At 44.6% G+C, this 15,084-nt stretch overlaps 1 protein-coding gene across 2 annotated transcripts; it reads right to left on the bottom strand.

Moving 5' to 3' along the window:
• Positions 1–646: 646 nt before the first annotated feature.
• On the bottom strand, positions 647–14,589 carry cul3b (cullin 3b). Of its 2 annotated transcripts, none has more exons than XM_010871380.4 (16): positions 14,195–14,589; positions 11,944–12,141; positions 9,908–10,021; positions 9,245–9,405; positions 8,170–8,284; positions 7,755–7,983; positions 7,201–7,346; positions 6,495–6,671; positions 5,921–6,091; positions 4,074–4,181; positions 3,795–3,919; positions 3,586–3,682; positions 2,880–3,056; positions 2,490–2,676; positions 2,112–2,257; positions 647–2,019 (listed from the first exon to the last, which is right to left on the bottom strand). In XM_010871380.4, exons 1-16 carry the CDS (start codon positions 14,255–14,257, stop codon positions 1,888–1,890), a joined length of 2,346 nt encoding a protein of 781 aa, XP_010869682.1. In that variant the 5' UTR covers positions 14,258–14,589; the 3' UTR covers positions 647–1,887. The 2 variants fall into 2 exon arrangements, with proteins under 2 accessions (XP_010869682.1, XP_010869690.1); XM_010871388.4 differs by having other exon boundaries at positions 2,880–3,014; positions 14,195–14,587.
• Between the last annotated feature and the right edge of the window lie 495 nt (positions 14,590–15,084).

The following is a 15,084-nucleotide window of genomic DNA, read 5'->3' as shown; positions in this document are numbered from 1 at the left end:
TTTCAGAGAAAATATAGTTTTATGGTAGTCATTCACTGAATGGCTAGACATTCTGGAACAGTGAAGACCATAATTTACATTTTCTGTTGGCCACAAATGTCTGATCAATAAATGAGTAGTTTTTAAATTAAATTTTAATAATCCACATTATTTAACTTGTCATGGCAGCTGATATATTAGGCCTAAAGAACAGTCCTGGATTCCTATCTGTCAACCATTAAAAGTTCAGCGGTTTATTTGGCACATTAAAGCCGAATTAAAAGTTCAAGTTCTAATGGCCATATGCAAACAATACACAAGGCAAACCACAAAACGAAATCAACAATAAACAAAATACTGCCCAGATAACTAGTAATAAACTACTATCTCAGGTGGTCTAAGACCTAGGTCATGTTTTGGGTTCATCTAAAGAAATGACAGTGAGGTACAGATTTCGACAAGAGAGACATTTTGATAAAATGTTTGTAAAAGTCCACAATTCCTGAAATATGACCAAAAATCATCTCAATTTGATCCCATGAAGTATATTAATTACAGTTTAGGGTCAAAATAATGGTCAAATAAATCATTGGGGTTTATTTGGTGGGTAGACGAGTCATTTTGATAATTATAGTCCAGAATAATTATTTTCTTCTCATGGAAAATATGAATTGCAGCAATTTTATTAAAATGGTCACACTGGTTGACTTACAGGCTTACCCAAATGCCTCAAATCTTTATGTTCTCTTAACTAGTATTAGTGGTTTCTTAGCTAGAAAACATTCTTCAGAAGGTGATTTGACAATAAATACTGCAGCTTAAAAGACTTACTCAGCTACCAGTGTTAAAGTGAGAGGTCCTTTGACTTCATCTCAGCTGCTTGCTGAGCTAAACTGTGTCATTCTGTCTATGCATTAGGCTTTAATTATGGCCAAAAGAACACACATTTCACACAACTGACAATTTACTGTGGCTTTCTATGTACTCTCAGATAAGAAAGGCACAGAGTTGTAGAACAGGGAGGCGCAAATGTTTTCCATCCATTTTTCTTTCTCCATTTAATGATGAAAACAAGGCCCTATACAGTCCACTTCAGCAGTGAGTACAATAACAACTAATTTACAATTTATACACATTAAAACATGGCGCTAAACAGGTTCCGTTTGAAATGCAGTAAAGGAAAAAAATAAACTTTCCCCATTTGTGATCTGCATTGGTAGGAACCTAGAAAAGGGAAATCTTTTCTGGCCTGTCCATTCACTTATAATAGAAGCCAAAACCACAGACCTTGAATAAGGCATACTGTACCTGTCGAAACATTTGACTGGTAGTGTATGTGACTTCTTCCACTATTCCATAAGATATAGCATATTATCAAGCCACCGCTCCTATTTGCTTTCATTAAAACCCTTGAATGGAAAAAAAGCCAAGTGTCTGATAACCTGTACAACCAGCATGGTGACACGAAAAACACAAACATAACACATTTACAACAACATTTAGAACAGGGGAGAAGTGTCAAATATTTTCTTGGTCTTCGTGTAGCCAACACACACCAATTATTTTATGTATGCTTGTTTCCTTGGGTTTGAATGCAGTACATTTGACTAATTCAATCCCATAACCCCAATTCTCCCCAAGGCCACATCAGGAACATGGATCTGTAACAAAGCTGAATCCCATTCCATCTTGCTCTTCACAGCAGAAGAAATCTAAAATATTTAGAAAACTTCTGCCTTTTAAAAAGCAATTTTCTACACCTTTTTCCCCCCAATGGAAGACAAGTAAGCTTCCCAGTGTTTCCCAGTATCAATGAAAAGACATACTTCCAAGTTCATACGCATAGCACAAGAACCCCTAAAAAAGGCTCTTGTTTTCTTTGTGTCAGCTTTCAATTAATTTATGTCTTTATGCTACATAAGTGTACACTTTGCGGTCCTCTGGTGTCCGCGCCAAATATTCCCGCTCAATGAGTCCTTCAATTCGCTTTTTGATGACTACAGGACTGGGGAGGAATCGTGATCGCAGCTGCTGGGTGACCTGGAGGTAGTTGAAACACAGAAGCACAATCAGAGGAGACGCAGAGGTGCCCGCTGGAACAATTCAATGTTGACACACAGCATCAAACTGACCTCTGCCACTAAAACATTGTGCTGCATCTTCTTCCTGGATTTCATGATGCGGACGATAGCAGCCTCGATCTCGTGCTTCCTGTCATCGTCCACCTTCTGCCGTGTCTCCTTCCTCTCTGGGTCCGACTCTCCCTGCTTAGCAGCAACTAAAGGGGGACACACGGAAGGAGGTTTCAGCTGGGACGCTCCAACGGCCGAAACATGCACAGGATTAAACCCTTCACCCTACCAGGGTACATCTGTTTTCAGGGTTAGGGATATACTTAAGGGATCTATTCCTTTTCCTAACACCACTATCTGAGAGGTAGAATCAAATCTGTGGGTAGAATGACCTTAGCGGGTCAGAAAGGCCCGTGGGTGTGGCCTGGGGTGGTTCACCTGTCTGGATCTTGACCCGGTGCAGCTTGGAGGTGAACTGGTCATTGACGGTAAACATGTGGCCGTTCTCGATCTCCTTGGACTTGGGCTCTTTAGTGAGGACACGCTGGGTGGGCTTCCCACAGGCCAATGACTGCAACGCTCGTACCAGCTCTCTCTCCGGGATGTCCGTCTCCTGCTGGATCTCCTACACATGACAGTAAGAGGGGAGGAACGGGAGTCTGTTGATCCATAACTGTAGTATACTCAGAGCCAGGAACATGTTAACGAGGGACATGTTAAAGAGGATCAAACAAACAAAAACAACCAATCATTCCTGTAGAAGACCGATCCTCGTCCACTGACACAGCCCCTCCGCTAATGAGCAGTGTACTGAATTAATGACCCTACCTCAAACATGGACTTCTCCCGGTTGTTGAAGAGCATGAGTATTGTCATCTGGAAGGTGGACACCTGCAGTATGTGCTTTCTGGTGTTGGAGCCTGTCACCTGGGCTCCGCCCACCACCACCTCTGAGCCGTCCTCCTGGGCGGAGAGAGTCGGAGAGAGTCGGTCACCACTGGGCCTCTTCAGGTAGCAGTCACACAGGATAAATCATCAATGTAGCCTGTTCCCATCCATTTAAATAGAATCCAGTATAATGCATTTCTATGGTTGACCATGTCATTCTTTGCTAATTCACACACACACACACACACACACACACACACACACACACACACACACACAATCAGTCGGTCAGTCCACGTCATACCTTTTTGATTGGGCCGTAGAAGGTGGCATTAAGACAGTCGGTCAGTCCACGTCATACCTTTTTGATTGGGCCGTAGAAGGTGGCATTAAGACAGTCGGTCAGTCCACGTCATACCTTTTTGATTGGGCCGTAGAAGGTGGCATTAAGACAGTCGGTCAGTCCACGTCATACCTTTTTGATTGGGCCGTAGAAGGTGGCATTAAGACAGTCGGTCAGTCCACGTCATACCTTTTTGATTGGGCCGTAGAAGGTGGCATTAAGACAGTCGGTCAGTCCACGTCATACCTTTTTGATTGGGTCGTAGAAGGTGGCATTAAGACAGTCGGTCAGTCCACGTCATACCTTTTTGATTGGGCCGTAGAAGGTGGCATTAAGGTCTGCAGAGCCCATGTGATGCTGCAACGTGAGCTGCCTTCCACTGTGCTTGGCCAGATAAAACCTGAGGGCACATGGGCACACACGCATGAAGGACAGAGCCCCAAAAACCTGAGGCAAAAGACACATGGCCGCCACTACGCAAAGTGTGACACAGTAAAAGGCGACAGACAAACCTTCTGAAGACTTCGAATGCATGTCGAGGCGAAGGGGGGATATTACATTTGGGTGTGGCGGACTGCGTTGGCCAGTAACCAGTTGTCAAGACTCTCACAGTAAGATCAACTCCACCCAACGACACCTACGCACAGGAAAAACTCATTACACCTCTGTTTACTTTCACACTGACTATCTGAAGCATTGCAAGTTTCAAGTAAAGGGGAATAAAACTAGCTGAAGTTTCAAGTAAAGGGGAATAAAACTAGCTGAAGTGATCCCCCAGAAGCGTCGCTCACCCCTGTTGACTGCAGGTGTTGCCTGAACTCATCCATGGTTGTGTTTGAGATGCTCATGTCCCGGAACATTCCTTCCAGTTTGGAGGTGAACTGGCAACCGCACTCCGTCTGGCCAGTAGAACGAGAGAGCAAGAGAGCGAGAGAGCGAAACAGAAGCAGTGAGAAAGAGATGATTTATATGTTTACTTGTATGTGTTTCACACCAGTACAGCCTAACATGTGGTTATGCTAAACAACTATTGATTGATTGATTGGGGGCATCATGTAGAATAAGAAAATGTCCATGAAATATCTGAAGTGATAACATTAGTGTTTCCCAACATTTACTGACCAGAAATACAAAAGCGCATCCTAAAATGCAGAATGTCTATTGGTCAACAGGAGGTACACAACCTCACACTAAGCTTCACATTCCACATTTCCATGGGCTTCACCAAAACACTCTGCTCAAACAAGCAATGGCCGACAGCGCAATGAAATCGCTCTGTCATTTCCTGGTTGCTAATACTAGACACCATTCATTACCGTTCACAACAGTTCTGCTGAAATGAGAAAGCAAGAACTCAAAACAGAACGCTGCTCTAACTCTCTGCATAAAATAAAATCTCAGTTTGGTATAGTCTTGTAGCTCTGCATTCTGCATTTAAATGGGATAACATTCTTGATCACAATTTCCAGTTTATAGTGTAAACAAACAGGAAACCCTTCAATCTGCTGACACTGGTGTTTCTTCTGCGCTAGGGCCTCATCTAACAAACACGTGTACACCAAGGTTATAATCTTTAACGAAAACGAACGAAAAAACGAAAACTAGGTGGGAAAAAACATTGTCGTTAACTGAAACACACACACACACACACACACACACACCTCCCCTCCGTGCACACCGCGTCTCCATGAGAACGAATGTTCGACGTTGAAGCAAGTTCGCGAAAGGTTGCTATCTCGTGAACACCTTTACACAATCACGCATTAAAAAGTGGTATAAAAATATTTTAAATTCTGAATATAATTTGGTCAGTGTGTTAATGTCTACCCGAGAAGCGATTGCGCCTTCTTTAGAAAGTTAACTAGTCGCTAGTTTGAGGTAAAATGCACTTGGGTTGTCGATGTCAAAACACTATAAGCTGTGATTCAAATATTAAATAATGTTATGTCATTTTTACTTTTACACTGAATGTTTGCTGCTTCAATCCAGATGAGTAGGCAGAAGGCTATTGTATAAATTTAGATTAGGGTGTGAAAATTGTACAGCTGTGGTATTTGCGGTTCATCATGTAGGTCTTCTTTAGTCTGTTGGCTATTTAGGTTTTTTTCTTGGCACACGTCACTTCCACATTTTGCATTTATTGCGGAGTGTCGACTGTTTACATATTTGTGCCCATATGTACATTTTATGTACTGGTTTTATTGTTGAATAAATATTTTCTAAAATTGTATGATGTTTTTGTTGAGTTATTATTACACAATACTTTTTCTGACCTTTTTGAATCTTGCCCCTGACAAATAGCCCATATTACAAAAAAAGACTAAAACTAACACTTAAACTAATAAAAACTAAAATAAAACTAAGCATTTTCAAAAAATAAAAAATAAACTAGCAAACCCACTTTAAAAACTAATTAAAACTAAACTTAATTTGAAAACAAAAAGTCAAAACGAAATAAAAATAAAAACTAATAAAAAATGCAAAACTATAATAACCTTGGTGTACACACAAATGTGTGCATAAACCATGCATGCGATCACTAGGACGGTTTGATAAATCACACTGTTTTACGCGTGCAAGCCTCTTCAATTCCACTGGTGAGAACAAATGCAGGATGGTTCCCAGACATGTTCCTCACCTTGAGCTTGGAGATCATGTTCTTCTCCGAGTCGTCCGAGACACTCTTGTTGGTGAGCAACCTCCGGGCCAGGTGCTGTTTGTAGTACCTCTCAAACACGTCCTTCTCCTGCATGAAACGGAACAGCACCATGGCCTTGTCCAGGATGGACTCCACCTCCTGCTCCGTCAGCTGGAGGAAGACATGACGACGGAATGAGGACGGCCAGTGGTGAGCACTTATCATTATTAATATAATGGAATCCTAACACTAAGCGGCTTTCGTGAAACACATCATTTAAAAATGAGCGACAGAATACAGCCAACGGCTCCCATTGGTCGGTAGCACGACAGGTCACGTTGATGTCGATAGTATTAGCAACACGTAGGCGTTAAACCCCGTCAAGTCGTCGCCGTCTCTGACAACAACACACCAGTCCTGAATGATACCCACACATTCTCTTTGTAGTGTACTCCTTTGGAGAGGCCCTGAGGTATGCAAATGCAGTGCACTCACTAGGGAATAGGCTGCAATTTAGGACACGCCCCGTGTGCTCTAGGAGTTCCACATCGATTACGTCTGAAAACCCACTCACTCCTTTAACGCCCTTCTTCAGCTTGTCATCAATGAACAGCGAGAGGTACTCTGGCGACCGAGAGTTGAGGTTGAGGAAGTACTCAAAGTCCCCTGCAATGGTCTGCTTGAACAGACGGTCGTTGTTGAACGACTCCTGGAGGAAGCGGTCAAAACGTGACTTTAGATCCAAAAGACCCTGACGAAAACCAGAAGAAAAAAAAGATCATGGGAAATGATTATGGGAGAGCAGAGGTACTTACTACACTGCTGGTTCAGGGCTCCACAGTACAAGCATTTTGGTCACACAGGAAATGTAAGTATTTAGTCTTTTTTTAAACTAGGCTTGAAAGAACTCCTTGTATAAGGTCAGTCTCACCAGGATTCTGGAATTGCAGAATTTAATGGTAAATAAACATGCACACAATTGGCAGATTAAAAATATTACAAAATGTTTTTCACATTTGCAATAATGCCGCCTCGATATCAGTAAAGCCTGGCAGCCAACATCACGAAGCAACATATTGATAACCTGGAGGGACTGAGAGATGAGCACAGACACTATTGGGCAAATGTTTGTGTGTTTGCTGCCATCTAGTGTCAACATGGAGTATGGCAGAAATGCTCAATTGATCCTGCGCCTCAGTTCTTCACACTTTACAAGCGTAGAGAATGAAGGCAGAGATACATCTTAAGTGGACCTGTTCTGTGTCCATGACGTGAGTTACCTGGATGTAATCCACAGGGTTTTTGCCCTCACCCTCCTCAGACACCAGAGCCTTGCCCTGCTCACGGAGATAGGAGCTCATGCACTCACACATGGTCTTCAGCCCGTTTGGCACTCTGCTAAAGAGCTTATACATACACGCCAGGTCTGTGTTCACACACACACACACACACACAGGCACACACACACAGGCACACACACGTTAGTGCAATCACATTTAAATACCACAGATCTTTCACAAGACATACGGATTTGCTGACAAAGGTATCAGAAAGCATACATTCGGGTGGTGCCAACAGGCTCATGGCAAACAAATAAACACATTGGCACCATGTAGTTGACACCATGTCCACCATCTAAACACAGAGAGTTATCCTAAAGGTTGCCCCTGTCTCATGCCACGTCTGCAGCAAAGCTTCCTGTTCACCTCACATTTAACCTGGAAGGACCCTCGAGGTTAGAAACGTCTTTGGCAAGGGACACCTGATGACGTGCATCCACACATAACAGGCCACGGCCGTAGAAGCAGTAGTGGCGATAGCATGGCACACTGACCCTCTGTCTTTCCGTTCTTCAGCATGTGGACCAGGCCAGAGTTCTCCATCTCCACGATGGTCTTCATGTGCTTGGAGATGAGCTCCCGCTCCACAACCTTGACGATGGGTTCTTCCGTCGTCTTGTCCAGGCAGTGCAGCACGCGCTCAATCTCCTCGTTGATCCGCGCCTCCACTTTCTTTATGTACACACTGGCGCTGTTTTCCGCTAAAAACTTTTGACTTTCCATCTGGAGGCAAAACAACTTGGGTTAGACGCACTTTGGGTCATTTAGGCAACACACTTGACAGAGACTGCATATCACATGATAACAGTTGGCTAATAACACTATATAGGTGCATGTCAACATGACATGTAGAGCATTGATGGAAATGAAATGTGTGAACAGAGGCTTGGACCGGATATTAAGACAGACCTGGAAGAACTCTGCGGACATTTCTAAAAACGGGGCTTCAAAGTCTTCTTCGTAAACTGACCTCCCTTCGAGGCCTAAAATCATTAACATCTGGCACGCATTTCTGATTGCCCCCCTGACAGAGAGAGAGAGGGAAAGGAAAAGAGAATATTATGCAAAATAAAAAAATACTGTCTAATGGAGACCATGTGTCAAGTACAGGTTATTCATAAATGCATCCTATTCCCTATGTAGTACACCACCACGGACACACACCACCACGGACACACACCGCCACGGACACACACCACCACGGACACACACCACCACGGACACACACGGACACACACCGCCACGGACACACCCCGCCACGGACACACCCCGCCACGGACACACCCCGCCACGGACACACACCGCCACGGACACACACCGCCACGGACACACACCGCCACGGACACACACCGCCACGGACACACACCGCCACGGACACACACGGACACACACCGCCACGGACACACACCACCACGGACACACACCACCACGGACACACGGACACACACCGCCACGGACACACACCGCCACGGACACACACCGCCACGGACACACACGGACACACACCGCCACGGACACACACGGACACACACCGCCACGGACACACACGGACACACACGGACACACACGGACACACACGGACACACACGGACACACACCACCACGGACACACACCGCCACGGACACACACGGACACACACCGCCACGGACACACAAGGACACACACCGCCACGGACACACACGGACACACACGGACACACACGGACACACACGGACACACACCACCACGGACACACACCACCACGGACACACACCACCACGGACACACACGGACACACACGGACACACACGGACACACACGGACACACACCGCCACGGACACACACCGCCACGGACACACACCGCCACGGACACACACCGCCACGGACACACACCGCCACGGACACACACCGCCACGGACACAGACCAGGGCCCACAGACCACCTGGAATGTGGTATTCAAAGCCCTGTCTATCAACCTCTGACGGACACGGACAGGATTCTACCTGTCCACCACCTCGCCCTTTCTCTCCCGGGCGATCATGTCCAGCAGGGTCTGACGGAGGTGGTCCCGGATGCAGCCGTAGCGCACCACCTGGTCCCTGAAGATGATGAGGCCCAGGTTGTAGACATTCTCCACGTTGTTCTGCTGCACGTACACCCGGTCCTGGGACACGAGAGGGGGAGCCCCGTTAGTCAAGGCCGTTCTGGGTCACATCAGGGCAACTGATCCTAGATCTGTGCCTAGGGGAAACCTCACCCCAGAGTGTGTTTACAGCCAGGCAGCAATGCATTACCAGTCCATGGGAGGGTATCGACCCGATTCTGCATTGAGAAATACATTTAAATCCTAACAACTAAGTAGGCATGTCTGAGAAGTACACATTGATCATGGCAGTAGTTCTGTTTACAGTTATTCCAGTACAATGTAAAACGTGTAAAAGAAATGTAAAAAAAAAGTGTAATGACGACTGTAATAAAGGCTTTACGGCGATAATAAAGGCTTTACAATGATGCAAAATGTGTTATTACTTTTACTGAAAGTTGTCAATCTGGAAAACTAACACACACATCTGTTTGGCACTGGACTAACAGGGGACGAATAGTGAATCGCTTTTATGTGATCAAATCCTGTCTGGTTTTAAACTGCACAAGGCAGTGTTACTCACCATATACATGAGGATATCCCTGATCATGACCATTGCTGTCTGGTGATCGTTCCAGGCCTGGTTCAGTGTTTGAAGGAAGTTGTTGTTTAGGGAGTTGAGTACGTCTTCCCTTACCTGTGAAGGAACAGCACAGTCAGGCACACAGGCTCATACCTCACAGATAGCCCAAGTCATTAACACAGACACACACACACACACACAGAAAAAAAGCTAAACTTTTGGAGCAGCACAAAAAGAATAATAGAATGTATCACTGTACTTATGTACCACACTGTACCACATTTAACACTCTACCACATTTAACACTCTACCACATTTAACACTCTACCACATTTAACACTCTACCACATTTAACACTCTACCACATTTAACACTCTACCACATTTAACACTCTACCACATTTAACTTGTTTGCTTTGGACAATTAATTCAGACGAAGAACAAGTAGAAAAAGACTGGAGGACGTTGGCAGGTAAAGTGCTATTAGGGTTAAGTTAACGGTTCATCTCTTGCCAGCCTCAAAGCTGTCTCTCACCATATAACCTCTAACTATACAGTAAGGCCAAATATATATCACCAAATTAAAATTTGACATGTAGCATGAAAAACCACCAAACAAAAAGCTGCTCCATCACTTCGATCACGAAATTGTATGCATGCACCATTTGGGTCAATGCCATTCACGCATACATTTCCATTAAAAATAAAAGCCCCCTAAGAGAGATTTCTAACCACACAAACTCTATGATCAAAGGCTGTCACTACCACTGATTAAAGCACCAAAAGGGAGATTAAATCGGCTAACTCGTTTGACAAAACACTGTAAAACCCAAGAACACAAATCCTGCATTACTCTCCAATACAGGAGGCTTTTTCAATCAGCAGACCTGACAAAGTAGTAATGAAAGTGTGTTTTCAACTTTCTCACCAGGCATCCCAAATGGAGCCCACAGTGAATTTTTTATGTGCTCTGGAAAAAGATAAATTGTGCACAGTGCAGGCAATAGGGTTCACTTAGGAATAAAAGACACATTAAGACGGCCATAGCAGCACACTATTCCTTAAAAGTTTTTTGTTTCAAACCCTAAAATTAGAGGCTGGATACTGAATGGGAGTGAATTCTGTTTTGGAACAGTGGCTGGCTGGCGTGTGTCCGGGAGCTCCACAAGGCACACATTGTTCAAACACCACCTTGGCTGTAGGGTGGCGTCGCCAGCAGGGATTTCTACTCATTGCACTCTAGCGCCTCCCTGAGGCAGGTGAGACCGTCCTCATGCTGATTTCACAGAATTTCTGGAAGGGTGTGCAAGATGACGCGTAGCAGATGCCTTGGAGGAAAACCTGCTGAGCTCTTCAACTCTCCTGAGCAGCTGGGAGTTGCTGCAATGAGGCAGTGTCATATCACAATGGATTACACGAAATTGGGGAAAGAAAAAGGGGGTTTTAAACTCATGTTCTGGCTAGTTTGCTTTGTTGTGCAAGTCCGCTGCATCCAGCCACAGTCAGAGATCCCCAGAGCTTTTCCACAGTAACAAGCTTAATATGAGTGCTCCACTTCATCACACTGCTGTCAGCACACCAAACTGGCCCAACATTGAACAAGCCAACTGAACTGTAATTTAATATCGCATGGATTTCAATGACCAGGTCCGGACAACACGTGATCCTTTGCTATTCAACAAACACAAGCATCTTGTGGTCAAGCTGTGTTTAAGCTTAGTGACTATTTTCCAACTTTGGAGACTAAGTGCCCCCGAAAACAAAACGAGCTGAAAACTTGCCAGTGATTTTATAAGGGTAATTATTGCCACAAACCTGACCAGACCCAGCACAGAGGGCTGTACTCACGAGGCACCAAACTGACAAAAACAGTCGGAAATAACAAGGGACAACTAGGACTTATAGTCCAATAAGAAACACCCATTTTCATTTTGCTGTTGAGAAATCTTTTTTCGCTGCGTGCCACATTGAACTGCACCCGGTACTGATTCAAAGCCCAACTGTGTTGAGTACATCAAGGTTCGTAAATTGCCTTACTTTATTGATGAGGTGCTCCGTGACCACTTCCCGGAGGCCCGTGTAGAGCTTCTCGCCGTGCTTGTGCAGCACCATGGTGTAGGCGTTCCTGTAGAGCTCCTCGAAGCTCAGCCCGCTGTTGTTCTTCCTCTGGATCTCCTGGATGGCATTCTTCAGAAGGTCCCAGATGTTGTTGACATACTTCTCGTCCATGGTCATCTGCAGAGGACGGAAGGATGAGTGAGCAGCGAGCAAACAGACCGACGGGCCAGGGTTTTGGGATTCACAGGCTCCCTCATCTTTATGGGGGAACTGGAGCTCAGCAGCGCGATAGGCATTATGTGAACATTTCATCACATTGTCAGCTAGGCATACATCTTCGGAGTGGCAATATGTGACATGCATATACTTGTTACAGTTCGGCATCCCGCAAACACCTTGTTATTGACACAGTAGCATTTAGGCCCAGGAATGTACATAATGATGCAATATCCACCAGTTCGGGTGCAACATTAAGAAAACGGCCCCTCCTCCAGAAAATGCATGAATCACATTCCTACCTAAAAGCGACAAAGTATGTAAAACTATAGAACAAAATGAAAGCAAACCCGAGGAACGCCCCATGCAATACACATCGATGGCAGGACCGCAATAGGACAACGGTCCAAATAAGTAGCTCAACACATTATATATTTGCCATGTTATATTGCTGAATAAACCTGGAGGCTCTCCAGAGTGAGTCTGGGTGAAAGCTGCATACAAGATGCTTGGACACAGCGCCATTCACATCCACTGTCCATGGTGCCTTCAGCTTGACGTCTGCAGTGGACAGCTAGTCACTGATGCAGCGAGAGAGCACTAAGATCGGGGCTGCTAGCTATCAGGCACAGAAGGCCTACAAGCGATGGACAACTGAAGAATAAAGGCACTGTAATATTGTTGTCCTTTATGATCGTGGCGGTTTGGTTTTGGTCCGCTACATATCACACCTCATCACAGTCACAGATTATCTGATTTGTCAAAATATCAATCAATTGGAAAACTTTATGCGCCAAGTGCAAACACAGCCTTGGTGGGCAAATATTATAGAATTGAGCTGCCTTTTTTATTGTGATTGGTCCAAATACTAATTCAAAAAAGCCTGTGTAATGAGGCCTGAGTATATGCAGCCTAATTGGTCTTCTGACTACTCCAATTAGATATATTCAAATCAGATATATTTTCAGGTAGACCTGCCCAATACTGAGAATAATTCAGAATTGGTCTGCATGAGTAAATGCAGCATATCAGTTTTAAAACTGATTACTGGGGACCAACAATGGCTAAGTTTACACAGGCAGACACATTCTGACCTTTATTACCCCACTTAATTAGTAGTTTGACTAGCAAAGGTTTTCACATTAACTCCTATCAGATCTGATTTGTCCAAATACCAATCAGTAGAGAAAACAGACCAGTGTGAGCATAAACGCAGCCGTGAATGCATGCAGCATAGGCAATCCATCATCAGAACAGAATACTGATCTTCAGAGTATTGTTGAGTTGTTGCAGTGGCATGTCATCGAATTAATCCATTGACCTAAGCTCTAATTGTCAACCTAGGCTGGCTAGCTGCTATTTAACTTATTAACCGGTGAAAAACAACAAACTAGTTTAGCTAGTAACTTAACGTTCGTTGGCCATATACTGTAAGACCGATGCAAAATGTCAGCTAACGCCGTTACTTAGTTGGGATCAGGGTGTCAAAAGTTTTATTAATACAGTATGTGCTGCACAAGTTGTTAGCTAAAAGACGTGATTCAGCAACAATGTCATGACAAATACATGGGGGGGGGGGACTATACGAGGCACCCATTTCTGAAACAACAAGTGTCACTGGAACACAAACAAAGCAACGACGCCAACTATTCAGCTAACGACGTTAAATAGCAAGCTAGCTGGAACTCGTGTTTTTCTACGAGTAAAAATGACAGTGTGTAACGTCAGCTAACCTTATAGGTAACTTGCTAGCTAAACAATTGTCAGACAACACCGCCGGACTGGTCCGGTTCCCTAGGTAGATAGCAGTGAACTAACTAGCCGTTTTCCATAATCTCGATATCTAGCGAACTATCTAGTTAGCATGTTATCTGGGGTAGCTAGAAGGGTGTAGCTAGCTTTGTTTACTGAAAGATTGGCCTTGCAAACTGCCTCCCAAGCTAGTTACTCGAACCTCCGCGGTCGAGTCACCGCCTGCTGGCAGAGACAGGTCCTATCAGCGGTGTGTACTTACAGGAAAGGCTCGTATCCTCATCTTGGTGTCCTTCTTGGTGCCTCCTTTGCTGAGATTGGACATGGTTACCTCGTCTGTGTGTTCTGTATTTACATGAAAATATTTTCTGGTTAGGAACAGGGAGGTATACTTGTGCACCAGCCGATCAGCTCCCACTCGACCTTCCTTGTAGGTCTGTAGTTAGTTGTTGACAATCAAACGCCAATTCTGGTCTAACGTAGATCTCCACACACAGCAATGGCGGACTACCTACAGTTCTCACTGCGCAGAGCTCACTGCAACTCACGCGAGAAAGAGGAGATATGGTATATTTTCAAGTGCCTACTTTTTATAATATATGTTAGTTAGTTGTTTACCGCAATTTGCTATTAAGCTTTTCGCCCATTTCTAAGAGGATGACAACAGAATGGATTACTATGATAGGCCTAACTAAAATAGGTAAGATGACAAGGTATGTCTAAAGATGGTAGATAAATGAAGATGAACGACTCATGGCGTTTCCCAGTAAGGGAATTATATTAAGCTTTCCCGGGTTGAACAAGGGAATGGCCCGTCAAGTAAACGGCCAAAAGCGGTGAGGTTACGCGCATGCGTGTGTATGTGATCGAGTTCAACGTGTATATATTGGGACAAATATAGAAAAACCTAAAATCATTCCCCTTGAGGTTTTTGGTTCGGTCCCGTCTAGGAAAATGTGATTTACAGTTTATGGATTAATGCAGTAATGCGGTCGATGTATCGGTCTGTTGTGGTGAAGAAAGAGCTGAGCTGCAAGGCGAAGCTCTCGATGTACCGGTCAATCTACGTTCCTACTCTCACCTATGGTCATGAGCTTTGGAAAGGACAAGATCCCGGTTACAGGCGGCCGAAATGAGCTTTCTCCGCAGGGT

The sequence above is a fragment of the Esox lucius genome, chromosome 1 (genome assembly GCF_011004845.1).
Source record: "Esox lucius isolate fEsoLuc1 chromosome 1, fEsoLuc1.pri, whole genome shotgun sequence".
In the NCBI taxonomy this organism is placed as follows: domain Eukaryota; kingdom Metazoa; phylum Chordata; class Actinopteri; order Esociformes; family Esocidae; genus Esox; species Esox lucius.
The sequence above is the reverse complement of the archived record's forward strand: the minus strand, read 5'-3'. Positions and strand labels throughout refer to the sequence as shown.

What these genes read in the sequence shown, in the direction of transcription:
- cul3b (XM_010871380.4), bottom strand. Translation starts at nt 14,257, where the DNA reads ATGTCCAATCTCAGCAAAGGAGGCACCAAGAAGGACACCAAGATGAGG. An exon ending in AAGGGCGAGGTGGTGGACAG is followed by an intron (nt 8,285 to 9,244) that starts GTAGAATCCTGT and finishes TCTCTCTGTCAG; the next exon opens with GGGGGCAATCAGAAATGCGT. An exon ending in TGTCCGCAGAGTTCTTCCAG is followed by an intron (nt 7,984 to 8,169) that starts GTCTGTCTTAAT and finishes TTTTGCCTCCAG; the next exon opens with ATGGAAAGTCAAAAGTTTTT.